General features: G+C 59.4%; 2 protein-coding genes and 1 long non-coding RNA gene across 29 annotated transcripts in view; 1 reads left to right on the top strand and 2 right to left on the bottom strand.

Annotated features, from left to right (window-relative positions):
* Nucleotides 1–253: 253 nt before the first annotated feature.
* On the bottom strand, nucleotides 254–4,355 carry LOC136793258 (uncharacterized). The gene is made up of 4 exons (XR_010838297.1): nucleotides 4,282–4,355; nucleotides 2,326–2,506; nucleotides 2,024–2,224; nucleotides 254–301 (listed from the first exon to the last, which is right to left on the bottom strand). It is a non-coding gene; the product is annotated as an uncharacterized lncRNA (long non-coding RNA).
* A 245-nt stretch (nucleotides 4,356–4,600) lies between these two features.
* ENGASE (endo-beta-N-acetylglucosaminidase) lies at nucleotides 4,601–19,683 on the top strand. 2 transcript variants are annotated; one of them, XM_059048496.2, is made up of 15 exons: nucleotides 4,601–4,722; nucleotides 5,402–5,469; nucleotides 5,615–5,816; nucleotides 6,803–6,951; nucleotides 7,538–7,695; nucleotides 8,182–8,330; nucleotides 8,593–8,758; nucleotides 9,699–9,802; nucleotides 10,137–10,245; nucleotides 10,425–10,615; nucleotides 10,979–11,127; nucleotides 11,588–11,693; nucleotides 11,966–12,080; nucleotides 12,278–12,693; nucleotides 14,082–19,683. In XM_059048496.2, exons 1-15 carry the CDS (start codon nucleotides 4,601–4,603, stop codon nucleotides 14,344–14,346), a joined length of 2,469 nt encoding a protein of 822 aa, XP_058904479.2. In that variant the 3' UTR covers nucleotides 14,347–19,683. The 2 variants fall into 2 exon arrangements, with proteins under 2 accessions (XP_058904479.2, XP_066877780.1); XM_067021679.1 differs by lacking the exon at nucleotides 14,082–19,683 and having other exon boundaries at nucleotides 4,635–4,726; nucleotides 12,278–12,728.
* RBFOX3 (RNA binding fox-1 homolog 3) overlaps nucleotides 15,662–25,775 on the bottom strand; it is a 505,472-nt gene continuing 495,358 nt past the window's right edge. For 8 of the 26 annotated variants that reach the window (XM_067021693.1, XM_067021692.1, XM_067021696.1 and 5 more), the window contains 6 exons: nucleotides 23,901–23,954; nucleotides 23,500–23,632; nucleotides 22,850–22,889; nucleotides 21,871–21,932; nucleotides 20,835–20,913; nucleotides 15,662–17,087 (listed from right to left, as the gene is read on the bottom strand). In XM_067021693.1, coding sequence (XP_066877794.1) covers nucleotides 17,085–17,087; nucleotides 20,835–20,913; nucleotides 21,871–21,932; nucleotides 22,850–22,889; nucleotides 23,500–23,632; nucleotides 23,901–23,954 — 371 coding nt within the window. In that variant the 3' untranslated portion in view covers nucleotides 15,662–17,084. Of the gene's footprint in view, nucleotides 18,943–20,834; nucleotides 20,914–21,870; nucleotides 21,933–22,849; nucleotides 23,031–23,499; nucleotides 23,633–23,900; nucleotides 23,955–25,775 lie in introns of all 26 variants that reach the window. The other 18 variants (XM_067021686.1, XM_067021689.1, XM_067021687.1 and 15 more) reach the window with 5 other exon arrangements.

Genomic DNA, 25,775 nt, shown 5'->3' with positions numbered 1-25,775 from the left:
ATGGCAGTTTGTTAGTGACTTAAAACTGAAAACGTGGGCTTCCCTGGTGGCGCAGTGGTCGAGAGTCCGCCTGCCGATGCAGGGGATGCGGGTTCGTGCCCCGGTCCGGGAAGATCCCACGTGCCGCGGAGCAGCTGGGCCCGTGAGCCATGGCCGCTGAGCCTGCGCATCCGGAGCCTGTGCTCCGCAACGGGAGAGGCCACGACAGTGAGAGGCCCGCATACCACAAAAAAAAAAAAAAAAAACAACCAACCTGAAGACGTATGTGCTGTCACTCTCAGCAACTCTAATCCTGTTTTATCTGAAAAAGAAAAAAACATATGTATACCTCAAATGGTCTATACAAATATGTTCATTTTAACATGTAAAAAATAATAGCAAACAAATGTTTACTATTTAAATGTCCACCGATGGGTAGATAGGTAAGTAGACTGATGTGTCAAAATGATAGCAGAGTAAACAATAGTCAAAACAAACAAATTAGAGCTATTTCAATCAATGTGGCTTGATTTCAAAAATATTGCTGAGTGAAGAAAAACAAGATAGAGAATAATGTGTAAAATATGACACCATTTTTTGATACCATTTTTATGAAACACAAACAATGTTATACGGTTCCAGATATATACAGGTGTGTAAAAGTATTTAAAGACATCTGGAAGGATACAGGTCAAACCAATAGAATTAGGGGAATATTGAGGGGTCTCAGGAGGACAGGGGAGGCAAGGAAATCAAGAGGGAGGTGGATTAAAGGGAACATTCATTTCCTCTGCAGTGCTTTAAATTTTGAAAAGGAGAAAATGAATGTAACTGTTGTGCAGGTATAGTGATACGGGGACCCGGCAAGGGCAGGCACCCCAGGTTTGCCATGATTGTCGAGGAGCGTGTGCTCACAGACGGAGGTGCACATGCAGCCGTGAAGCAGGAGGGGCTCAGTATTCATTGTGCAGGACGTTCAGGCAGGTGCCTGGGTAGGGCCTCAAGTGGGTGTAAAGGTGAGGTGGGTGGCTAGAGCCAGGAGCTGGGCCCAGCATCCTTTCATTCCTTAAGCCTTTGCTGAGCACCTAGGAGAACTCTGTCAAAGGGAGCGCGTTGAGCTGCACCACGCAGGCCTGCAAGCCCCGTGCTGGCCCAGCTTCAAGACCAAAGAGCCTGGAGTCAGCGACGGACACATCAGTGGTTTAATGGATGGGGGAGCTTACATGTCAGAAGCGAGGTCTCTGAGTGACAACCTACCATTCTGCGTGCAGCCGACGGCGGGCGGGACGTGGCGGCGTCTTTGCTTCCAGGCGGAGTGGGTGGTTACCAGTTATAGGGGGAATTGACATCAGGTGGGCTCATCAGTTACCAGGGGAACAAGCAGAGGGGCATATGCCTCACCACCCCTTTGATAAGCTATCGTGTTGATGTTCAGGTCTAAAGCTAGAACAATCTAGCCTGGGCCGGGGGCAAGTATGTAGGAAGGTCAGTCAGGTGAGTAGGGTGCAGGTGGAACAGGCAGTGGTGGAGCAAGGGAACAGCCACCTTGAGGGGCCTGACCATACAGAGTGATAGTTCAGAAGTAGTCTTTAAGTGTGATTTTTGCTCTCACCCCAGCTGGTCTGAGGTAGCGCTCTGAGTGAAGGGAAAGTGGGATTTACTGCAGAAGGAATGCACTGAGGAACAATAATAAGATAATAAGATTTTGAAGAAACCCGCCCCCCCCAAACAAAAACCAAACAAACAAAAACTGATGACAGCCTTGCAAGGCAGGCTATTATTTTGAGAGGTTTTTCTAAATTCCTGTGTTCTCTCCCTGTCGTAGTTAGATTCAGCTACCAAAATACTATTGGCTTAAATCAGACCGTAGTTTATTTTCCTTACATAGGAATTCAGACACCAGCAGTCCAGGGCAATACTGTGGTCTGTGCCACTGGGGGAGCCAGGCCCCTTCTCTCTGGTTGCTCCATGCCCTCCCAATGTGGCTTCTGTCTTACAGTCTCAGACGGCTGCTGCAGCGCCTACCATCACATCTCACACCCACCTGGCCGCCAGCCGAAAGCAGGGAAGAAAAAGTGGGGGGCGTGTTCCTTTGTTTTGCAGGCACAGCCAGAATTGCAAGTGTGACTTCCATTCTCCTCTGGAAACCAGAACGTGCTCACCAGGCCCCTCTAAACTGCTGGGGATGTTGTCTTCATCTGGGCAGCCAGCAGCCAGCTGCCAGCTAAAACATGGGCTTCTCTCCCTAAAGTACAAGGGGAGGAGGGATATTGGGGACAATTTGTTGCTACCACACCCTTCAGCATATGAACAACGAAGCCTGTGGAGCAGGTGACGTCCACTCACCTGGTAGGAAGGCAAAGCAAGCAGATGTGAGTCCAGGTCTCCACTGGGCCCAACCGAGGGGTAGATGTGGCAGCCAGTGCAGGAAACCCGAGGTGCGCAGCACCAAGCCGGTGGCACAGTTGGTCGGTCAGGTAGCGGAGGTCCCCAGGCTCAGGTTCCCGAGCCAACCTGGCTTCCTGTGCTGGCATGGACAGAGCCAGGAGGTGTCAGTGGGGCCCCCATGGCGGGGCAAGGGGGCTCTGCAGCAAGGCTGCAGCGAAGATTCAGGATCCCAGTTCACTTTGAATTTCAGATAAATGAAGAACTGCATAGTATAATCATGTCCCGTTTCCATACGTTGTTTATCTGGAAATCACATTTAATTGGGTGTCCTGTACTTTATCTGGAAATGCTACAAGGTGAGGGTTTTAGGGGGCCTAGCCAGGCTTTGGAGGGGTGTGGAGCCCCAGCGGGACCAGCGTGAGCTCAAGGCAAACATGGGGACCTCCAGGCTCGTCCTGACCCAGCACAAGGATCTTGAGACCAGGAGCCACAGGGACCTGCAGGGCAGCTGGCAAAGCAGGGGCCAGTGCAGAAGCCCCAGACCAGAGTCTTCCCTCCTCTGGGGAGGGTGTGCAGGGTGACTTAAACTTCCCTGCTCCCCCAGAGCAGAGGACAACACTGCCAAGAGGAGCAGAGGAGGGAGGCCCGAGTATTCCCTTCTCCCCAGAGACTGAGCATTACCCTAAAGAATCTCTAAGAACTATGTTTTCGTTCTGAGGATGGAAAGTTTATTTTTACCACTAAGCTGCAGGTAAGCGGCTTAAATGCAGATCAGATACAGACTCCACATCTTCTGTGCTCACCTGAGCAGAGCCAGAGGGGGCTCTTGACCCGGCTCCCCCTTCTCAAGGCAGACTTCCCAGGGCTTTGCAGTCCCTGCCCTCCCTGTGATCACTGCCACCTGCTCCCGAGGGCCCTGTCTTCCCTTGCAGCATGGCCGGGATACATATTCCACAGCCTAGTCATTTTCCCCACTCTCAGGGTTTATGGCAGCTCGGGGCCTCATAAAGTTCAAAGTCTGCAGTGATAATAAAGAAGCCCACTCAACTTGGCTTGAGCAGCAGGACACTCCCAGCTGCACGAAGGGGTGCTGGGGGCTGGGTGAGGCGCGCCTTGGGCGGGCCCAAACTCAGCCCTGTGGGGCCCAGCCTTGAGTCCAGGCACTTCTCCTCACACTCCACATGCTGGGAACCCCTCTGTGCCCAAGATGCTGGGGAGGTGCTACCTCTGAGATACCTCCAGGCCCTGTGGGCTTGGGGCCCTGCAGATTTGGGGGTGTAGAAAAAAATTTGTGCTTCAGTGGAAACCATGCATTATCTACATACTGCACATCCTGCTGTTATCTGATCCTAGCTTTTTTTAAAAGTTGAGGTATAATTGATGTACAATATTATATAAGTTTCAGTACAACACAGTGATTCACAGTTTTTAAAGGTTATGCTCCATTTATAGTTATTATAAATATTGGCTATATTCCCTGCGTTGTACACTATATCCTTACAGCTTATTTAGTTTATACATACACAGTAGTTTGTACCACTTAATCTGATTCTAGCTTTTTATCATCTTCTTTACAACGTGTAAATTGTCTTGTCCAGGCGTTCAGTGATCTTGCCCACCCCCCACTCCTGCGGAAAAACTCATTCTGCCTCTAATAACGTTCTCATTTCAATATTCCTGATCTATAAAAGGCTCTCTTTTTTGGTTCGCTTTTGAACTGGTTATAATACCTGTCTGGTTCCTTCGCTGATTAACGAATAGGACAGTCTTTAACATTTGTCTATATTTATACCTGAATGAGAATTATTATTTCACCTTTTTCTGAAAATTATCTTTGAATAGGGATTAGACGAATTGAGTTCAGATATCGCTTCTACAACTTACTGACTTTGTGACCTTCGGGAGATAGCTTACCTGAAAAAAGAGGTTGGCGAGGCCAGAACTGGTACAAAGGTGCTGTCGGGAGCCCTGGGCTCAGATCCCGCCCCCTTCCCGCCCCTCGTCTCGTCCCCGCCCCGCCACAGGCCCCGCCCCCAGGCCTTCCTCCCTCTACAAAGGCCCGGCGGCAGGTGAGCCAGCCCATAGCGCGAGCCGGGAGTCCTTCCGGAACCCAGTCGGGGCGGGGCAGCCGCGCCGAGAAGTCCCCATTGGCCGGCTGGCGGTGTCAGGGGCGGGTTCCAGCCTGCGATTGGCCGGCAGCCGGGCAGCCGGGCGGCGCGGGCGGGGCAACGTCATGGAGGCCGCGGGCGCCCGGACCCGGGCGGCTGCGCGGCGGCGGGACCGGCGGCTGCGGGCGCCGGCGACCCTGAAGGAGCAGCGGGGTCCCCAGCCCGGTGTGCGGCTGCCGCAGAGGAGGTGGGTAAGAGACCGGTGGGCGAATCCTGCGGCCCCGTCCCGCGGCCGGGCAGTGGGGCCAGAGTCGATGGGCGACCGGCCCAGGCCCCGGGAGGCGCGCTGGGAGCTCCGGGCGCAGGACAGCAATCTTCGGCCCCCAAGCCCCCTGTCCGCGGAGGGTCCTGCCCGCCGCCCCAGCCCGCACAGCAGCAGGCACGGACAGAGTCTCGGAACCGGGATGCGACCTCAGCAGCGGGCCAGGCTGGGAATCCTGGCGCCCTGGCGAGAAGCTTCGACATCCTCATCTGCGAAATGCGCTGATCGTGCCTCCCACCCCTGGCGGTGGATCTGCGCAGAGGATCCGAGCGTGGCATTTTTAATTGCTCAGGGCAGGCCAGCGTGTGTAATTAGGATTATTCGTGCCCATGCTGGGCAGGAAAGGGGTTGGTGCCTGGAGCGGGGACATCTGAACTGGTCTTTGAGGAGGTGGAGGATTTCAGTAGGTGGAGAACGGACAGCAGGGTGTTCCAGTTTGAGGGAACAGAACGGGCAAAGGCACGTTTCCATAGTTTGCATTAAAAGATGTAAGCCAGAGGACATTTCCCCCTGCATGTCTAAGTGCGGGCTGGTCTGTTTGCTTCAAAGTGCTCTTTTTCTTTACCCTTTTATTTAAAAATAATTTAACTCTTTCTTTGCTTAGAAATGAAGAGGATCAAGAAGAAGCAGTCTTTCGAGAAGTGGTCACTTTTACCCCAGACCCTTTGCCAGGTGAGAAGGACCGAGGCTCTGAACACTTGTGGCCGTGTTCACTCTTGGAGCTTCTGGACAGGGCTGCCCCCTTCCCCATCTCAAGTTTTCTGTTATTAATCCCATAATTTCCACTGATTCCTCGCTGTTTCCCTCCTCTGACCAGTTCGATATTACGACAAGGACACCACCAAACCCATCAGCTTTTACTTGTCTTCCCTGGAGGAACTCTTGGCGTGGACGCCCGACGTGGAGGACGGCTTTAACGTGGCCTTAGGGCCCCCCGAGCGTCGGCAGCCCCCTCTGAGCAGCAGGAGGCCCCGGACTTTGATGTGCCACGACATGATGGGCGGGTACCTGGAAGACAAGTGAGGACACTGCGAGGGCATCTCCTGGCGGGAGGGGTTGGAGGAGGGAGCGTGCCACGTGGTAGAAGGAGCCCTGGATGGGGAGTCAGGAGATGGGGCATCAGCCCACATTGCCAACACCTGGGAGAGGAGCTCAGGCCTCTTTGTTTCGTCTGTAAGAAGAGGGCACTGGATTAGGCAGTAGCTGATGCCGCTTTCAGCTGTGAAACTGTTTGATTCTGGGGACTACCTGCACCTGAAGTCTGGGAGGCTGGAGAGGGCACCACAGCCAGGACCCTCTTCAGATGGCCTGGCCCAGAAACTTGGTTCTTCAGCTGATTTCTTTTCTTCATCCTCCTCGCTCGAGCTCCCTTCCATCTTGGCCCACTGGCTCTGCAGTCGTTCCACCCCCGCCCCCCACAGCCGGGGGCGCTTCCTCCAGGTTGCCGCGGGATCAGCTTAGAGATCTTAAACGGCCATAAAACAATCTTGGACATGGCGATGGTTGGGAAGGCTTGAGTCAGAGCTGGCCATCAAGGTACAGACAGAGGCCGGTGATGTAACCTTGGGTGTAGCTCACGTGGTTGTCAACCCCAACCTTACGTGCAGGCAGGCTGTGTCCCGGGGAACTGCTGACCTCAGAAGAGAGTGGGACCCCAGGCACGGGAGCTCTGCGTGAGCCCCTCCCCGTCTCTTTCCTGCTGTCCTATGTTTGTCTGCTTGTTGAGGCTAAACACGCTCAGTCCATCGGGTCCCATGGCGGGTACCTGCACGGCCAGGTGAAAACGTTTCCCTTGAGCCTCCCCCGCTCAGCGTCCGGGCCGTGGCCTGACTCTGCTTCTCAGCCGTTAGGCAGGGCCTGGCTCACAGCAAGCTTGCCGTCAGTGCCGGCCGCATGGAACCGAAGAGAATCTTCACTCATTCGCCATTGCCCTCCCTTTTCACCGTGGGGTCGTTGTGTCCTTGTCTGTTTCTGGGTCCTGACTCTGTTCTCTTTCTTCACGCAGGTTTATTCAGGGCTCAGCCGCGCAGAGCCCCTATTCCTTCTACCACTGGCAGTACATCGACATCTTTGTGTACTTCAGCCATCACACGGTCACCATCCCCCCGGTAGGCTGGACCAACGCCGCCCACAGGCATGGGGTCTGTGTGCTGGGTAAGAGCCGAGGACCCACCTCCAACCCTGCCAGACTCGTTGGCACACCTGCCAGGTGACCCAGTGATGAAAGGGCTTGGGCTTCGGCTGCTTTAGTGGGTAGAGCTCCTTACCCGCCTTGATGCGTTAGGACAGGCAAAGGCAAACTTCTTCTGGAAAGGACCAGATAGTAAATGTTTTCAGCTTTCCAGGCCACTGGGTCACTATTGGAACTACCAGTGAGACAACAGCCCCCACAGACAATGGACAAACAAATGGGCTGGGCTGTGATCCAGTAAAACCGTTTTTACAAGAAGAGGTGGGGGGCTGGATACAGGCTGTAGGTGGTCCACCCCTGGGGAGAGCAGTGCTTCTCAAACTTTCTCCTGCATCCATATCATTTACTGGCTTGTCTAACACTGATTTTGGGGCCCCGCCCCCAGGGTATCTGATTCATTTGATATCTGGGGACGCTGGGAATTTGAAATTCGAATAAGGTTGCAGGCGACAGTGATGCTACTGGTGCAGGGACCACCCCTTGGGAACTGCTGGGTCAGAGGGGAAATGATCCCCGGGCCCGACCTCGTTTCTCTCTCCCGTCCCCCAGGGACTTTCATCACCGAATGGAAAGAAGGGGAGCGGCTCTGTGAGGCCTTCCTGGCTGGGGGCGAGCGCTCATACCGGGCGGTGGCCCATCAGCTGGTCCTGATTGCCCAGTTTTTCCGATTCGATGGCTGGCTGATCAACATCGAGAACTCTCTGAGTGTGAGCACGCCTGGCCCGCCAGCCCCTGTGCCCTGCGGGGACCCTCCATCTCACTCCTCAGCCTCACCGGGCCGGTCCCTGCTACGGCAGCACTTCACGGGGAGATGGGTGTTCTCCAGCGCGGTGCCCAGAAACCTTGCCCGCCGAGCTTTGCTTCTCTGGCTCCTTCAAGGCGGCCCTTTATTCCTCCCCGGTCTCTGCTTTGCTAGGGCCGCATGCATGGCTTCCTCTTCACGCTGCCTTCCCCTTGCGTTGCGCTTTACCTTTTCCTGATTGCTGAGTCCATGTCCTTCCTGCTTCAGAAAGAACGGAAAGTCGGGCCTCTGGCTGGACCCCCTGCTCGGCAGCCGTGGGGCTGAGGGGCTTCCGGGACCGGGACCCGTTTGCTCTGGGGTTAAGTGTCCTCCTGTCTGTCCTGTGCCAGACGCTTCTCACGACAGACCTCTCTGGGCCTCACGGAAGCTCTGTCTCCTTCCCTGTCTCCAGCTGGCCGCCGTGAGGAACGTGCCCCACTTCCTCCGGTACCTGACCACCCAGCTGCATCAACAGCTCCCCGGGGGCCTGGTGCTCTGGTATGACAGCGTGGTGAGCAGCGGGCAACTCATGTGGCAGGATGAGCTCAACGAGCACAACAGGTGAGCCTGCAGGAGGGCGGCCTGGGCCCCCGGACAGGGGCAGGAGCCCCCTCTGTCTTCTGGAGGTGTGGCTGGCATGGCTGCCTTGGGGAAGGTGAGGGGCGGCCAGAGTTGTCTGGTCCCCCGAGCACCAGCAGAGAGAATGAGCGCCTGGGCAGCCCGGCCGTGCCCAGCTTTACGGGTCACAGTCTGTGGGCTGAGCGGACACACGTGCTGGAGGGCAGAGGGCCCGGGCTTTACCGCGCACCCTTGCCGCCCCCAGGGACTTCTTCGATTCCTGCGATGGCTTCTTCACCAACTATAACTGGCGGGAGGAGCATCTGGAGCGGATGCTGGGGCGGGCTGGGGAGCGCCTGGCCGACGTGTACGTGGGGGTGGACGTGTTCGCCCGGGGCAGTGTCGTCGGGGGCCGGTTCGACACGGACAAGGTGGGTGGTGGCCTTTGAGGCCGGGGAGGTGGTGGCAGTGGCCCGGGCGCCTGGCGTTCTTGTGGACCTTTCGTTGCCATCTGCACCTCGAGGGAAAGAGAGGCAGCAGTGACCCTCCCCAGAGTGGGGAAACTGAGGCACCAAGAAACAAGCTCTGCCCTAAATCTTAACTTCCAGCCCATTTCTTCCGTCAGATGGTACAATTTGTACCCAGGTGTTAATGTCCAAAGCACCTCTTCCGACTGGGCTCTCATCTGTAGCTTTACTTCCTTTTGGACTGTGTGCTTTGCAGGGCACTGAGCTAGCATTGTAAAGCAAGACGTGGACCCAGAGGAAAGCCGGGGGGCATATTTTGGTGTTTCCTTAGCCCGGGGTGAAGGACTGAGGTGAAATACCCACAGTTTCTCGGGAACTGCTGGTTTGATAACTAGTGAGGTTTTTCTGGCGAGGCAGGTGGTGTCAGCAGTGAGAAAAGAGAAGAGGGTCCCGTGGCGGCGGCTGCACCTGGTGTGGGATAAGTGGGGAATCAGCCTATCCCGGGGCTGTCAATCCTGCCCTTCCCAGGCTCCGTGGGGACGTTCTCAACTCATTAATTAAGCTTTAAGTGAATACATTAATCCAATAACTGAAGATTCTCTCTGCCCCCTGTGAGGCTGATAATATAGTGTGAAGTGTAGTGAGAGAGAGAGAGACGTGTATCCCGTGGGCGCCCTGCGTGCTGGGCCCTGCCCCTCGGACATTCCCCTCTGCGCCTCCCCGCATCCTGCGCCCTCTTCTGGGAGGCTGCAGAACTGCAGGGATGAGCCCTAAACGCCCGCCCGGAGTGGCGCTGGGGCTCCTGCCTCCCTTTCCAGGCTCCCCGCTTCCCCAAAGCCCCCATCGCCATGCGTGGATGCTGGTTGCTGGGACGGGGATATCTCCCTGACTGCTGTCTCCCTAGTCACTGGAGCTGATCCGGAAGCACGGGTTCTCGGCGGCTCTGTTCGCACCTGGCTGGGTGTACGAGTGTTTGGAGAAGGGGGACTTCTTCCAGAACCAGGACAAGTGAGTCCTGCGCGTCCCGGAGGCTGAGTGTGGCCCATGGCAGGGAGGAGGATCTCAGGTGATTTCGCCAGCTTTTGGCCTTGCTCCCCTGGGGGTGGGGGTTAAGGCAGGGCAAGGGGTTCAGCTGCCCTGGCTGCTCCTGGGGGTCGTGGAGACCAGTTAGTTACGCAGGAAGGACAAAGGTTGGGGACCCCGAGGGACCACTTCCTGAAGACTTGCAGTGGGGAGCTGCGGTCACTCGGGAAGGGGTGCCGGAAAGACTGGAGTCATAAGAGTGAGTTCAGGGCGTCACGGAGCCCTCTGTGGACCTGAGCCTCCATGCATTTCTCCGCAGGTTCTGGAGTTTGCTGGAACGCTATCTGCCCACGCACAGCATCTGCTCCTTGCCCTTTGTCACTTCCTTCTGCCTGGGCATGGGGACTCGAAGAGTCTGCTATGGCCAGGTGCGTGGGTCCCATGCTGGGTGGCCGGGGGTGGGGGGCTTCCTGGATGTGCTGCATCTTGGTGAAGGGGCTGCCTTCTCTCTCGTCTTTGGTCTTCACCTGGGACCGGTGGGCGGGCCCTCAGGCGTGGCGGCTCTGTCTGCCCCCTGCCCTCCCTCCACTTCTGTCTCTTTCTTCAGGAGGAGGCCATGGGGCCCTGGTACCACCTGAGTGCCCAGGAAATCCAGCCCCTGTTTGGAGAGCGCAGGCTGGAAGGGGACGGACGGGGCTGGGTGAAGATGCACTGCTGCCTGGCAGACGCCTGGAACGGGGGCAGCTCTCTGCTTATCCGGGGGCTGATTCCGCCCGAGGTTGAAAACGTGGCTGTGAGGTAGGTGGGTGAGTGGGGCTGAGACGTAGGGCCTGTCAGCTTCCCCCTATCATCCATGTCAGTTGCCTAACTGGGCAGGTGGGCAGCAGAGGCCAGAGGACAGAGCTGGGATTTTGTTTTATTGTGTGAAGAACACGCCACATACAGTTTACCATCTTCACCGCTTCTGAGTGTCCAGGAGAGCAGCGTCAGCTACCTGCACGCTCTTGCGTGCGTTTTCCTTTCGCAGACCTGAGGCTGGCCTCGCGAGCAGCCCGCTCCCCGTCCCTGTCCTGGAGGGAGAAGGTGGCGGATGGGACCCGGGACAGTGCGGCTTCCGGCAGTTTCCCTGTGGCCTCTCATCACAGGGCCTTCCTCCTCCAGGTTATTCTCCCTGCAGGTCCCAGTGCCGCCCAAGATATTCCTGTCCATGGTGTACAAGCTAGAAGGGCCCTCGGCTGTGGGGGTGGCTTTGGAGCTCACCACGGGGGACGCAGGCAGCTGTCATGTGGGAGGCATCTCGGCGCTGAGCGGTGAGGGGACGTGGCTGGCTCCTTCCTTCCTTACAGGCCTCTGCCTTCTCAGGGGATGTCTCGGGGAGGAGGAAGCTAGAAAGCTGCATGGGGTGCGGGGGCAGCTGGGGTTGGGGGCACTGCCGTGGCCCAGGCCTGGACAGGGAGGTTCGCCTTTTAGCCGGAGCCTCTGGGCTGTGGCCCTGCGGTGCGGGGTTGGAGGTGTACTCCCGTGGTGGGTCTCCTGCCAGCTGCGCCCTGAGAGGGAGGATGTCCACGGGCCAGTCCTGGTCACCCATCCCTGGGTTTTCCTCCTCTCTTCCCTGTTCTCCTTCTCCTGAGGCCTCAGCCCATCGGGCCGAGAGCACCTGGGGCCACCAGGAAGTCTTGCTGGGCCCCCGGCTTCCGAGTCAGTGACACCTCCCAGTGCAGTTTCCTTTGGACTCTCCTTGTTAAAGTCTTGTGTCTCTTGCCCCACCAGAAACGAGCTCAAGGCGCGGTCCCCGACCCCTCCGGGTGCCCCCGACCAAGCTAGCCAAATGGGTGGGCCGCTGCGGCCAGCAGCTCAGCGGGGGCTGGGTCCAGCGGTGAGTCCCTCCCCTTCCTGTTGAATCCCCGGCCGGGGATGGCCACTCTGGGGTGGGGATTGAAGAGTGGGGGACCGTCCACCGAGAAACCCCAGAACTGGTGGGAGTGGAGGGGCCCTGGGCCGACCCCTCGGATTTCAGGCAGCTCAGTGACACAAGACCGCAGGGTCCACTTTGGGCTGGAGCTCGCTGTGGCTCGGGGCCTCTGAGCAGCCAGTCTGAAGGTGCCGAGCTGAGGCCCCTTGGGACCGGCCTCTGTTTGCCTCTCCCAGCTGCTACGAAGTGAATCTGCGGGGCTGCCTCCTGCAGGCCCTCTTCGTTAATTTCTCCCGGCCTCCGGGCAGCCAGGAGGAGGAGAACTTCATCTGTCGCCTTGGAGAGATCCAGGTGAGGTATCTCAGGGAGCCGGTTGCGGCTCGGCTGGGGCATCTGTCCGGCTGCAGATGAGGCCGAGCGCCGCCCTGCTGCCTCCGCTGGCCCGGGGGATCGGGGCAGAGGTGCGGGGGGTGGACCTCGCAGGGCCAGGCGCCCTCCAGCCAGCCCTGGGCTCTCGGGCCGTGCTGACCCCTTCTCTCTTCTGGCAGGTGGTGGATGCCAATAGCCTGCTGACCCCTCTGCCTCGGGTGCAGGCCGTGACTGTCTCGCAGGTGCGCTGGCAGCCGGCCGCCTCCGAGGGGGAGAGCGGCCCCGCTGGGCTCCGGCTCAGCTGTACTCTGCACTGGGCCTACCTCCTCCCTCACGTCCGATGCTTCCGGATCCACTGCTGCCGAGGGTCAGGAGGTGACTCTCCTTGCAGCGGGCCGTCGGAGCCAGAGAGGCCCACGCTCCTGGGCCTGGCTTTTGTCAACCGGTATCGGGTAGTGGACCTGGCAGTGGCAGCCGCAGAGCCTGGCCGGGATGGCCGAGTGGAGTTCCTGGTGGAGCCCATCCCCAAGGAGGGGTTTCTGGTGCCGCGGGCCGAGTGGGGCAGGGCGGCCATGCTGTACTCCACACCCCGCACGTGAGTGACCATTAAAGCACAGTCTCCCACCTCAAGGATAAGGCTTCTTCCGCACTGGGGCCCCACCCATCTGCGGGGAGGGCCCGGGTCCCGAGGGCTGGGCCAGAAGATCACGGGCCCCCGGAAGGCTGTGGGCTGTGGCTCTTCGTTGGGGCATTGGGATAGGAAAACTGAGAAGTCAGTTTGCTGAGTTGATAATTCCAGGGGTGAATGGACCCGCCCGCTTTTGGTCTAATCCCTGTCCGTAGTATACAGTTTCTGGGTACAAGTGAAAAGATTTGGGAAAATTTAGTCTAGAAAATTCCATAAAGAGTATTGCCTAATAGGCTGAAAGACGCTTATGCTGACAATGGTGACCTTTTATTCCTGCAGTTGGGACAATTAGGAACGAGCTTAATTGTGGCGAGAGGGCTTCAGAGTAGGGCCTTGAGACGCTTCCAAGGGTGGAAATGAGATAGAGGGGCCCCGACGGGGGAGCAGAGCAGCGGGGTGGGGGGGGCCAGTAGCTCAGGAACAGTGGCCCCTGCAAGTGCTGAGAGGGTGTCCCCGGGGGACCTCTTCCCCAGGAATGGGAGCCCCAGGCCAGGCTGTGCCAGGTCACACCAGCCCCAGGCAGGGCAGGCACCCGGGCCAGACCACCTCGTGTCCTGGCTTTCCCGGTTTACCGTCCCCCTGAGCCAGAGCCACTTCCAAGCATTCCCATTGGCCCCGTGTCCTGCTTCGTCTCTTCTGGGTCGTAGGTGTGAGCTAGTGAGCCCGGTGAGCTCGGGCGGCAGGAGGCTGGGCAGGGCCCAGGAAGGCCCTCGGGAGGCACCCAGCAGCCCCCCAGCCCTGGGTGCGGGCTCGGGGCCCCCTCCTTCACACCCTCCGGCTTCGCTGCTCCCTTGAGCAGGTGTTAGTCCGGAGCATCAAGGCATGGGGACAGCGGCCCTCCCCGCTGTGGCCCCTTCCTCCCGCTTCCTTCTCTCTCCCCGCACCTCCCTCCTTCCTCTGCCCGGCGCTCTGCACGGGGAGGAGGGGCGTAGGCGAGCCAGAGATGGCTTCTCCAGCCACACAGCTCCCCTGTTGACACCTGGGCTGCTGCAGTGGCTTCCCGGGAGGGGTCTCTTGACCCTGCAGCCTTGGGTATCCCTGCTCCCCTGCCCTCTCCAGGCCCGAGTGGGCTGTGCCCTGACCCTTGGACGAAGGCCGTCAGCCCCTCGTTCTTGGGGTCTCTCACCCCCAGGCCTCATAGGCCCCCGAAGGGGGTTACTTTCCTGTTCCTCTTGTCTTCCCCCTGTGCTAGTTGAGGTGGACGATGCCAAGGGCCAGGACGCTCTGGGGTGACCTCCCAGCCAGAGGGTTGGCCTGTGCCACGCAGGGTCAGCAGACTTGATTTTACGCCGCAGTGAAGGAAGAGGCCGCCAGGCGGCAGTGCAGCCACACAGCATCCATCCTGGTCCGCGGAACTCGGAGAGGACCGCAGGACACGGAGGGGTTCTCCTTCCAGGGCCGACGTTTGCCTCCGTCTCTACCTGCCCTGCTTCCCAGGTGCCCACATGCCCCTTTCCCAGCCCGACGCAGGGCCTCTGGTTCTACGTCTTTCCTAATTGGGAACGTTTTACTCTTCATGCCCCACACGTGTGGCGCAGCTCAGCCCCAGGACGGGAATAGGTTTGTCTGAGAGCGAGGAAGAGGGTTCCACTGGCTGACCCTGAACAGGTCTCCCAGCACCCCCGATTCTCCCTGTGAATCTGGAGCGTCAGGAGACTTTTGGGGGTTGGGGAACCGCTCCCTTGACTCCCCCTGGAATGCTTTGAGTCCCCCCCCAATTTTGAACTGGGGGGAACTGGGGTGGGGGCTCCTGGCTCATCCCAACCCAGTTCCCAGAGGTGGTGGTGGTGGGGCAGGACCAGGCACCGGGAAATAGGCAGCACAGCTGTCATGCCCCACTGCTCTTATTTCAGGAGGCTTTTTTTTTTTTTTTAAAGTGCTGGTTTTCCGAATATTTTATGCAGAGAAGGAGGGAAAATTTATAGTGGCAATTATTTTCTCACAGTCTGGTGAGCAAGCAATTAGAAAAAAGGGGGTTTAGCAGAGCATGGTGTGCTGCGGCATCGCACAGCCCCAGCTTCCCAAGAGCACGGTCCCCGGTCCCACCGACGGTCAAGGCTCCTATGCAGGAAAATAATATGTCGGCGTTTAAGCCTGTGCCCCTCTGGCGTGTGTAATCGCTCCAAAAGAAATGATCCGACGCTGTGAAAAATGAAGAACGCAGGTCTTGGTGAGACATGGGGCGGACGGCGCGTCTCAGGTTTGGAACCCGCCCCCATCGCAGCCCCCAGCCCAAGGCTTTCAGGCTCCTGGCTGGGATTCTGCCGCTTCCCTTCTCAGCTCTCCCTCCTCTTCGGGCTGGGGGTTGAGGATGGCGGCCACTCGCCTCCACCCCAGCGTGCTGGGGCTGGGGCACACCCGGGGAGGAGCAGTGAGCTCACCTTCAGGCAGCTCCTTTCCTTGGGACCACGGCTGGGCCCCGGCGCACAGGCAGAGCCAGTGGTGTGGGCAAGATCCCTGAGGGCACCGGCCTCAACTGCCCGACCGGCTCTCGTATTCAGATGTCTGCCCCACCGGTCGTCGGACACCCATGTGGAGCAGCCATCACTCAGCAGCCGGGGGGACCGGGGGGCCCTTCTGCCCCAGACTCTGCCGGTAACGTCACAGACCTCGCTCGCGGGGGTAGACAGGGCCAGGCTGCGGGGAGCACGTGTGAGCCCTGCCTCCAGACTCCTGGGACGGGATGGGGAGACAGCAGTCTGGAGGAGAGCATGGGGGCTCTAGACTCTCTCCCAGAGGGTCTTCTGACTCCCCTCTGGCCATCTGGCTTCCTGGGAGGAGCTGCCCGTCCTGGGGCCACCCACAGTGGGCGTCCTGGTCCTCTGTGCCCTCTACCCTCTGTGCCCGGGAGCTGGCAAATCATAAAGAGTTGTCCTGGTTTGAAGAAAAATCTTTATTAATAATCTTAATAATAATAATGCGGTTGATTTGAATGGTCACACCTTGGAAGCATACAGAATGGTAAGAAAGGAAGCCTGGGGGCCTGGCTGCAGTCCCGGGGTTGAGAGGGGTGGGAAGGCACAGGGCCGGGGGTGGAGCTGCTGCAAGAAAAGGGTCCAGAACAGCAGAGGGTGGAGGGGCCTGTACAGAGGACGAAGCCGGAGGCAGGGCGGGGCTATGTACAACGGGAATAGAAAAGGAGCCTCATCTCAGTAGCTTCAGGAGCTGATGCTGAATATAAAGTGAGGTGTATTTTTTTTACTTTTTAAGTTTCGTGAGACGGTGGAGCCGTGTTGGGAGCCGACATCTTTTGTTATTTTCTGCTGCTCCCTCAACTCCAGCTTTCCCTGCCTGGCCAGCGGCTCCTCCCTGCTGCCTGCCGTCTGCTGCCCCCGCGACTCTAGGACCTGAGCCGGGAGCAGGGGAGGGGGCTGGGGACCACCCAGGCCTTCCCCCACCCCTGGCTCTCCCTGCTTGGACCTGCCGTCCAGACCCATAGCACCGTGACCCGAACCCTCGCCGTGCAGCCAGGTGCCGGCCTGTCCCTCTGTTCCTCTCTGCAGGACCGGGCCCTGCAGGGCAGGGGCCAGAGGGCTCGACCCAGCTGCAGCGTGAGGCTGGCCTTCCCTCTGCTGGACCAGGCCCAGGGCCTCCTCCAGAAACGACCAGTCAGAACAAGACCTCGGGCTCAAGGCCCTCACCCCTGGCTGGGCAGCCAGAGCCCCCTCATGTGGGGGGAGGGGGCCTGGGTGCCCTGTAGTTCTGGAAACACATCAGCCCTTGGTGTTGAGGTCGGCCCCCAGGGCTGCTGGTTGGACAGCCTCCAGTGGCTGCAAACTCCTCCCTAGGTTCGCAGGACACAGGGGTTGGCGGCGCGGCAGGAGGGGTAGCCGGGGCCCAGAGCGCAAGACACAGGGTGACTGGGCACAGCCGAAGCCCCGAGATGAAAAGCAGCCCCCGTCCCCGCGCCCGCCCAGCCGTCCCTCCGCTCGCAGCCGGCAGCCAAGGTCGAGTCCTGCTGGCCACTCCTCCTGCTTGGGCCTGCAGCCGCTCGCCGCTGGCCCACGCTGCCTCGAGTGGGTCCGGAAGGAAGACTTGGTAGAAAACGGAGTCCCTCCCCTCCCGCCTCCCTCCTGCCAGCGCGCTGCCGGCGGCCGGGGGCCGCGGACCTGCTCCCTCGCTGCGGTGCGATGGCTCGCGGGCTCGCGGACTCGGACGTGGTGGATGCTTCTCGGTTTGGTTGGTTGTTTTGTTGCTTGGATCTGAACATCTTTTTTTGTTTTGTTTTTTGTTTTGTGATTTTTTTGTGTTTTTTTGTTTTTGCCCTTCATGGTCCAAGAAGGAAACGGTGGAAGCTTTCACTACAACAGAAACAGAAAGGCGCGACTTGCAGTTCACAGGAGCACCGGCCAGGCGTGCTGCTGGGGCCGCGGGACCCGGGACCCTGGGTGCCAGGAGGGCAAGAGAGGAGGCACCCCCAAACCGGCCCCACTCCCAGCTTCAGGAGCCCCCCTCATCTTGCGTAAGGGAATTTAATGCAGACCTCCGGCCTCCAGGGCAGAGAGGGCACGGCCGGTGGGTTGGGGGGGGACAGGGCAGCGGGGGTGGATGCGCCACAGTGAGCGTAGCTGGCAGACGCAGCTGGTGGGCTCTGCTAAGACCTGGGTGGGCAGGGTCTGGCTGCTCGGTGCAGATGAGGGCAGGGGTCAGGGCGTGGTGGGTGGATGACGCTGCATGGGCCACGTGGGGCTCTGGAATGCGGCAGCTGAGAAGGTGCTCTGGGCAGTGGTGGTGAGCTGGCCGGGCACCCTGCGTGTGACCTGCCCACTCCACCAGCCAGGACAGATGTGCCGGTGGAGTCGGCGGAGGCTCACGCCCTGGCTGGTGGGGACCTGCACCCTCTAGCTGGCCGTCCACGCCCCTGGCTGGCAGGGACCTGCACCCTCTAGCTGGCCGTCCACGCCCCTGGAAGCCCAGCTCTGGCACATAGGAGACCTGGGCCTCCTTGGTCCTCTGCACTTTCCTGGTGCAGAGGTATCAGGGCCGCATATGAAACTTCCCAAAGCTCCCGCGGCTCTCTCAGCTTCACCTGCAGGCCCCAGAGCCCTGCAGCAGAGCTAAGCCCCAGGCCTCTCGGGACGGCAGGTGGGCGCTGAGCACTGTTCCATCAGGGAGTCCGGAGGACAGGCACCACCCTCCCCTGCTCTCTCAGACCCCCTCCGGAAATGGACCTGGATAAGAACGTTTCAGGTTGGGGAAGGGGAGGTGGTGCTGCACTCTGGCGCTGCACAGACCCAGGTGCCAGGCTGGCAGGGACCCCATCTCAAGACTGTGGCTGGAGAGGACAGACTGTGGGCAGTGAGGCAGACAGGCTGAGCGGAAGGCCCTCGGGTGCTGCAGGGCTGGACCGCTTTGGGGCTCTGGGCCAGGGAAATTTCTCCCTGCGCTCTCCCTTCTTATAACAGAGGCTAAGGAACCCCTGAGGCTGGTGGGGCTCCCGCATGACTTGTGACAACTTCAGTAGGAAACATCAATAGAACTGAAGCAGAAATGTTAGATTAGCTGGATGGGGACGAGGAGGGCAGAGACACTTACTCCTGTGACTAGCTGGGTGACAGGTGAGGAGGAGCACTGTTGAGGCTATAGGAACCCACCGACTGGGGCAGACAAGCGGGAGCCCCTTGCTTCCCGAGCCCCAGGGGAGGGGCCGGGGCTCGGGCCCAGACTGGTTGGGGTAGCTTCCTGGGGAGGCCGGGCTGCCGTCTCGTCTCCGTGGCTCTGTAGCCCCGGGGAATGGGGAGTGGGCGTGGCCCTCTCGGGCTCTATTGCTAGTTCTTGGGGAGGGGTCTTCTGCCAGCCTAGCCCCTCCCACTGTGTGCATACTGTACCTGAAATGGCTTGGGGGGGCACAACGTCAACAGAGTCAAAATAGGAACCAAGGTTTCAGACATACGGGGGTGACCAGGGTCAAAGACACACACGCCATCGTGGGGGGGGAGACCAGCTGGCCGGAGGTAAAACCTATGGACTTAGAGTCGCAGAGGTCAGCGGTGCGTGTCGCTGACCGGGAGGGGTGCACTGTCCTCCTGGTGGCTGTGCCTGGTTTTGGACTGCTGGGTTTGGTGTGTACTAGGCAGTCAGTGTGAATGCTGTTAGGGGCTGGGCCTCTTGCTAGTAGGGGGTGAAGCGGCTGTACCCTCCTCGGCAGAGGCTAGCCTGCAACATCAAAGATGAAAAACAGCCAATCAGTACCGCCTTTTGGGAGGGAGGAAAAAGCAAAAAGAAAAAAAAAATAAGGGAAAACAAAAAGAGAAATAGCTAAATCCCGTTTTCTGCCCCCCTTATGGTCTGTCTGCCTTGGGGAGAATGGGCGCTGGGTGTCGTGGCAGCAGGAGGGGCCCTGGGCCTATTTCCGATGTGGTGGTCTTGGGGTCAGGGAGGTGCTGGGGTCACCAGCCACGGTGCTTCTGGATAACGAGGCTTGAGATGTCTTTCGGCCACTCTCTTGGCTCAGGCCTGGCCCTTCCCTGCCCGCTTTCTCTGTCATCTGTAATCTGGGGGGCAGGTCTGAGCAAGAGCCCCACCTCCTCAGCGCCCAGCGGGGCTGCCGGGGGCAGGACTCAGCCCCTCCAGGCACGGGAGGGTGGAGGGGCCTCTTGTCAGGGTTCCCAGGGCCTTGGCTCTACCAGGAGGGGCTGCATCTGTTCACCCAGCTCCGTGGGGCCTTCTGGGGTCCCTGCACCTCCTCCATCCTGCTGGGAGGACAGGCCTTTGGCACTCTTGCTCTCCGGTGCCCCTGGGCTGCCCTGGGTCAGGGAGGCCTGCACAGGAACCTCCTGCCCTACCCACCAGTTTCCCCAGAAAAAGGAAGAAAATGGCAAGTGCCAGAGAAGAAAAGTTGGGGGAAAAAACCAGAAAATCTTAAAAAAAATCAATAAAAGAAAACATAACAGGGAATCCTGTGTGAATTACCTAACACTTTTAGCTAGCAGCTTTGCAGAGGGCCAGGCGATCCTGGAGCCAAGGGGCCTGCAAGCCATGGTTTTGGGGCCTCCATCCAGGAGTGGGTGTGGGCCCCCCACCCAGAGGCCTGGGCCCTATGGCTGCCAGCAGGCACTGCAGGCTGCTTGGGATGTCTGAGCCTCGTTAAACATCAAAAAAGACAAAACAAAAATTGGGAGGGAGTAATCAAAAACAAGGGAGATGAGAAAAAAGTCCGTATTGTCTCTGAACCTCCTCCCTCTTTACCGCCGCAAAAATGTTTTCATCTTTGATGCTGGATGCCAAGCTAGCTAAAAACCGACATTAACACCCCCTGGGGTTGGTGGTGGGATGGGCCTGGGAGGTAGGTGTCCACTGCAAGCAGATTTGGGGGTACAGAATGAGCTGGGCTGTATGTGTCAACAGCTGGCCACACACACACACACACACACACACACACACACAGACACACATGCACACACACTGGCCCACACACCTCCGGCCTCAGCAAGCCCATCCGGAGTGCGCCCCTTCCGCCCCGCCCCAGGCCCTTGGTCAGAGGCCCCATCTCCCCAGGAGAGGGCCTGCAGACTCAGCCGGAGCCACGGAGGGGCCACGGAGCTGGGGCTTGGGTGAGAAACAGCAGGTAGCCCTTGTTCCCCACCTCGATGTGAGAAAAGGTACAGCAAGGGGGTGACAGAACACAGAGGGACCATGGCACGGACACACCCACATGAGGGGAAGAGGAGGGCCCTGCCTGCCTCTGGAGCCTCTGCCGGAGGGTTCTGTTTGGTTTTCCTGGTGAGGGGAATGGAAGGCCCAGACGGGACTTTCGTTACAGGGCTCAGAAAACCAAGCCACACCAGAATGCTTCCCAGATGACCACACGTCATTACTGGGCAGCCTACTGTCTGGGAAGACCTGCCTCCCTCTAATTCCACGAGGGCACAAAGGGGCAAGTCCTCCCCCAACTCAAATCCAGGCCTCTGTCTTCCAGGCACCAGGCCGGGGGCTGGGTCATTCCCCTAAGGGCCTGCCGGCTTGCCTCACCCCCCCCCCCCCCCCCACCGGCTGCAGCGCGAGCTGTCTCATCACGGCTCAGGGCAGCCGGGCCCCAGCCTCCTTACCATGGTTCCAATGCTGTAGGTCGCCGCGGGGCCGATGGTGTGATGGTAGGGGTCAGCGGCCGCGTAGACTCTGCCATAACTGGGGAGGTGAGCACAGGGGGTGGGGTGTGGGCAACGGGGCAGGTGGGGGGGGCAGCAGGTCTCCTGCCTCCTCCCAGACGGTGCCCCAAAGCCCCTCCCTCCCCTGCACGCCCCCTTCTTCTTCCTGCCTGTTTGGATGGAACACAGCCAGTCACCCTCTGAACATGTCCAGCGAAGGCTGACCCTGAGCGCTGGCCTGCTGCGCCCCAGACAAGACCCACAGGCCGAGACGCAGTGTGAGGCTGCGAGGAAGGCGTGGGTCCAAAGGTGCCGCCTGCCCCTGAGAGGGAGGGCTGGGCAGTTCCCAGGCCAGAGCCGGCACGCAATGGCTGCCCTCCACGAAGCGCCCACCACCTGGCCGGTACTGGAGCCCGCACGCTTCCCCAACCTGCAGCTCTGCAGCCGACAGGCCGAGTGCCCACAGGGAAAGGTGACAGGCCAGCCCCCCGCCAAGATCTGCCCTCAAAACAAAAGATAACCCCGCCTTGGGCCTCTGGGTGTGCTCTCAGGTGGGCAGAGGCCTCTGCCAAGGTGCACACACTCTGCCTTTCTTTCTCGAGGTTGAAGGGTTTCAGGCCTGGGAGCGCTGAGAAGCGTCAGAGGCGTGCCTCAGCAGAAGCAAAGGCTCCTAACTACCTTTCTCACTCGGGCCTCCAGAGCTTGGGGAGGGGGGTTAGGCCTCCAGCGCTGGGCATCAGAGGAGCTGTCCACTACCCGAGAACCGGGGGGTCTCAAGGCTCCCCTGTTGTGCAGGCAGGAAGAGATCACAGAAGTTTGGGGCTTGCTGGCTTGGGGTCTCCAAGCTCACGTGGACCTGCTCTCCTTTGTCCAGACCCTGCGTCCACCAAGGGGAGGCACCGCCAGGCCCTGAGTGTTGTGGGTGAGGGTTCCTGTCTGTCCCAGCCCAGCCCGACGACCCATCCATCTTCTCCCCGCCCCCGCCCACCGCGGGTACCTGTCGCTGTAGGCGGCCGCGGCGGCTGCGGGCTGAGCGTATCGGTAGGCGGCATAGCCTCCCTGCAGGATAAGGGGAGGACACGGCACACGGGCTTAGTGGGCTGGACACAGCATTTCAACCTTCATCTTGGCCAGGTGAGGGGTAGCTGGTGCAGGCCTGGGGGCACCTGGCTTCTGGTTTCGTGGCATGGTTCAAGGTGGGGTTTCTGTTCACCTCATTCATTCATTCATTCATTGATGCGTCCATTTGTGCGTTCAACACACACGGGTGAGCATCAATGATATGTCTGGCTGTGTTCAAAGCTTTGGCACACGGTAGGTGCTCACAGAGTTGCCACCAGGCCAGCGTACCCCTGACTTTGATGCTGATGGGTATGGAGACTCGGTGCTATCCTGGACGCTGGGATGGGACAAGGGCAAAGGGCATTAACTCAGACCACGTCTTAGCCCTGACCAATGGATTGCTGAATTACAGGCGACCACCCAGGATGGAAATGAGGTCTTGTGTGGGGTGGGGGTGGGGGGTCGTCAGCAAGGGCTCCTAGCTAGAGGAAGCAGTTAAGTGCAGCCCCATAAAAGAAGAGAGGAGACAGGATCCCATCAAGGGGTCTGCCCTGGAACCTCTACCTCCTGGTCTCTCTCTGGCCTCTGCAATAGACACAGGGTGCCTAGGGGGGCTCACTCAGTGACCCCAATACTGTTAGGGATATGGGAGATTCACCCACTGTCCCCATAATACAACTGACACCTTGTGAAACGGAGAGAACACGCCTGGCTCATCGGGCTGCTGGGGGATCCATTGCTACTCGCACCCTGAGCACAGATAACCCAGGTTTATCTGTGCTGAGGTCGCCCCCTGGGCTCCCAGGACGGGAGGGGGTGGGGGGAGTGGGGCAGGGAGAGTGGGAGACACTGACTGTTCACTGACACATACGAAACGCCAGATCCCACCCTCCCTCCCCCGGGGCTGCACTTACATAAATCTCAGCACCATAAAAGCCATCCTGATACACGACCCTGGAAGCAAACGGACAAGAAAGTGGTGGGAACGCTGGAGAGGTGGGGTAGGCCGGCTCCGGTGTCTGCTGAGGAGGGAGGGGGCAGGGTGCCAGCCCTGCCCATGGGACTGGCATTTTAACAAGCGTTTGCTCCAGTGCCCTGTTTTGGTATAACAATAGAGTAACACCCTTGCTGGTCAGCTCCTTTCTCCCACAAACCCAGGGGCCCATCGGCCCACCTTGCTTACCCTTCCCCTGCTCCACCCCAGGCAGCTGTATCCCCCCCATTAGGGTCGGAGGGCCCGGGCCCCGGGGAACGGACCAGGGAGGGCTTAGAGAAGGCCCACTGCGCTCCAGGGCCGACCACCACCCATTAAAGCATTGGGCAAGGTGCTGGGGCCCTAAACGTCCCTCACATGCCAGCGACCCTGAGAGCCGGTGGCAGGGCGGAAGTGGGTGTACTGACATGGAAGCGACTGCAGTGTGAAGTTTGGGGTTCCCACCGCCCCCCACCCCCGCGCCACAGTGCTGGAAAGGCTGCCTAGCCCCTCTGGCTGCACCACGCCCCCCTCCCCACGCCCCCGGGGCCGTTCTCCAAGCCTCCCTCCCCGTGCGCCCCAGGTACTCACGCTCCGTAAGTCGGGATGGGGGGCGGGGGCGGCGCAGCCCGAAACGTATTGTACACAGCCCTGCCCCGGCCCCGTAGGTGCGCGCCCCTGTAGGCAACGGCTGTGCCGGTTGTGGGGTAGGGGAACCCCGTCACTGCAGGAAAGGGCGTCGGAGAGGAGACAGTGTGAGAGGGAAGGCTAAGGGAAGGAGAGGAGGCAGGAGGGCTGAGGCCTGACCATGGCCGCATCCGGCTACACCGACATGGCCACGCCCACCACGCCCGACCTGGTCACGCCCACCCGGAAAACGTCCCCGCCTAGCCACGCCCCTGGCCACGTCCTCCCGCCCAGGACGCCTGGCCAACGACCGCCCAATACCCGGCTAGGCCCGCCCCAGCCCGCGCCGCGGCTCCAGCCTTTACCCGCATAGAATTCAGGTCCGTAAACTGCCCCTACCACCGGGTTTAGCTTCCAGCCTAGAAGAGAAGCAGAGAAACCCAATCACTGTCTTCCCCATTGTCTCCCCACCTCACACTATGCTTGGGAACCCCAAAGACTCCAGGATGAGCCCCACTGGGACATTCCGAGGCCGTGGCCACTGCAGAGGATGGGCGGGACCCCCTCCGTCTGCAGTCAGGGTAGATGCATTAGGCGGGAACACAGTCCCTGGGCCCCTCTTGGGATGCTGCAGCCTCACTGGCTGAGTACCTTCTGCTGCCTGACAGAGACCCAGTCACTCCTAACGATCCGCCTGGTGTCTTGATTCTTTTCACGTTTCTGCCTTCCCCAGCCTGCCCCAGGCCCTCCCTGTTCTGGGGCACTGGCCCCAGCAGCTTGGGGTCTGCAGTGTCCGCAGAAGAGCATTCATTAGGAGGGAAGTGGAACGCATTATTATGCAACGTCTGTAGGCCCCCAGCTGGGATGGGGGCTGCTGGTGGCCTGGGTACTTCAGTGCCTGACAGCCCAATTTCATGGGAGCTGTCTCATGTGGGCACCTGGCTGCCTTCCAGGAGGGTCAGAGGCTGCCGTAAAGGTGCTTGGCCTCAGCCACGGCGACCTCCTTCACCTCCTGCCCGTCTCTGTCCTGGGTCGGGGCTCCCGAGGGGCTCCCTTTCTCAGTGCTGAGTCCTGCTTTTGCTATCCTGTGTCTGTTTTCCCCCAAAGCAGCCGGTGGGAGGGCTGCCGGGGGAAGAGGTGGGGAGGACGGGCCTTGGGATTAGGGATAACGAGAAGGACAGCTAGCAGCCTCTGACCACTTTACCATATGCCACACTGTCCTAGACCCATCCAACGGAGGAAGGTGTCACAACCTCCCATCTTACAGATGAGCAAATGGAGGCTCAGGGAGGTGCGGCAGCCTTGAATCACAGGGCTGGAGAGCGTCAGAGCCAGACCACCTGTGGGATGCCAGACCCACGTTCCTGGCCACTCCCTGGCCCCCACAGCCTCTTCTGCCCTGCAGGTGGGCAGGCTGGTTGGTCATCCTCTCCCACCAAAGACCCAGGTGCACAGGTGAAGGCCTACTCCCACCTGAGGCTCTCGGGGTAGAAACCAGCCAGCTGAGCTTGTACCAGCTCCAGGTGGTCAGGAAGTGAGGGTGGGGTCAGCTCACCTGACCAGGCCCAGCCCCTGGCCCCTCAGCGCATCAGGATCTTATCTTTGCAGCACACCCCCAGCCCAGCTCCACGTCTCAAGCCCAGATTCTAACAGCCCCACTGCTGGGTTGGCTGGGAGGTGTCCAGGACAGAGTTTCTGGGGCCTTGTTCCTGGGGACCCGTTCTCCACACTCTCCATGAGGCTGTGGGTCGCCTTTCATCTCTGGTCCACCATCACACGACCAGCACAGATGTCTGTGTCTGAACGCTACTGCTAGGCCTCTGGAATCTTCTATAAATACCAGGTCAGGAGGGAAGAAACACTTCATCTTCTGGGAAGACCTCCAGTCCCAAGAACTGAGTTTTCTTAGTAAAAATACACGATGGAGCAGAGTCCTGAACCAGTGACCCAAAGCCCACCTCCCTTAGGTCCCATCGGGCAGCTCTTCTGGGTGCAGTCAGAGAGGCTGCACTTCTCCTTCGGATGGCCCTGGCACCTCCCCCTCTGCTAATTCTGGAATCCTGGGTGCCTCCACCTGTTGCTCTGGCCCCAATTCACTGTCTGGGACCCACCTGGGTGGATCCTTTGTTTCTTCAGCAAATAGTAGCACCTGGTCAAACCTTGTGAGTCTATTTCCTGAAGTGGAAATTTCTGCCCCTCTGACTGACTGATGAATGTGAGTCCTCTGGAGTGTTAAGCAG

The sequence above is a fragment of the Kogia breviceps genome, chromosome 19 (genome assembly GCF_026419965.1).
Source record: "Kogia breviceps isolate mKogBre1 chromosome 19, mKogBre1 haplotype 1, whole genome shotgun sequence".
Lineage (NCBI taxonomy): Eukaryota > Metazoa > Chordata > Mammalia > Artiodactyla > Physeteridae > Kogia > Kogia breviceps.
Note: the sequence above shows the minus strand (reverse complement) of the source record. Positions and strands in the feature narration are given on the sequence as shown.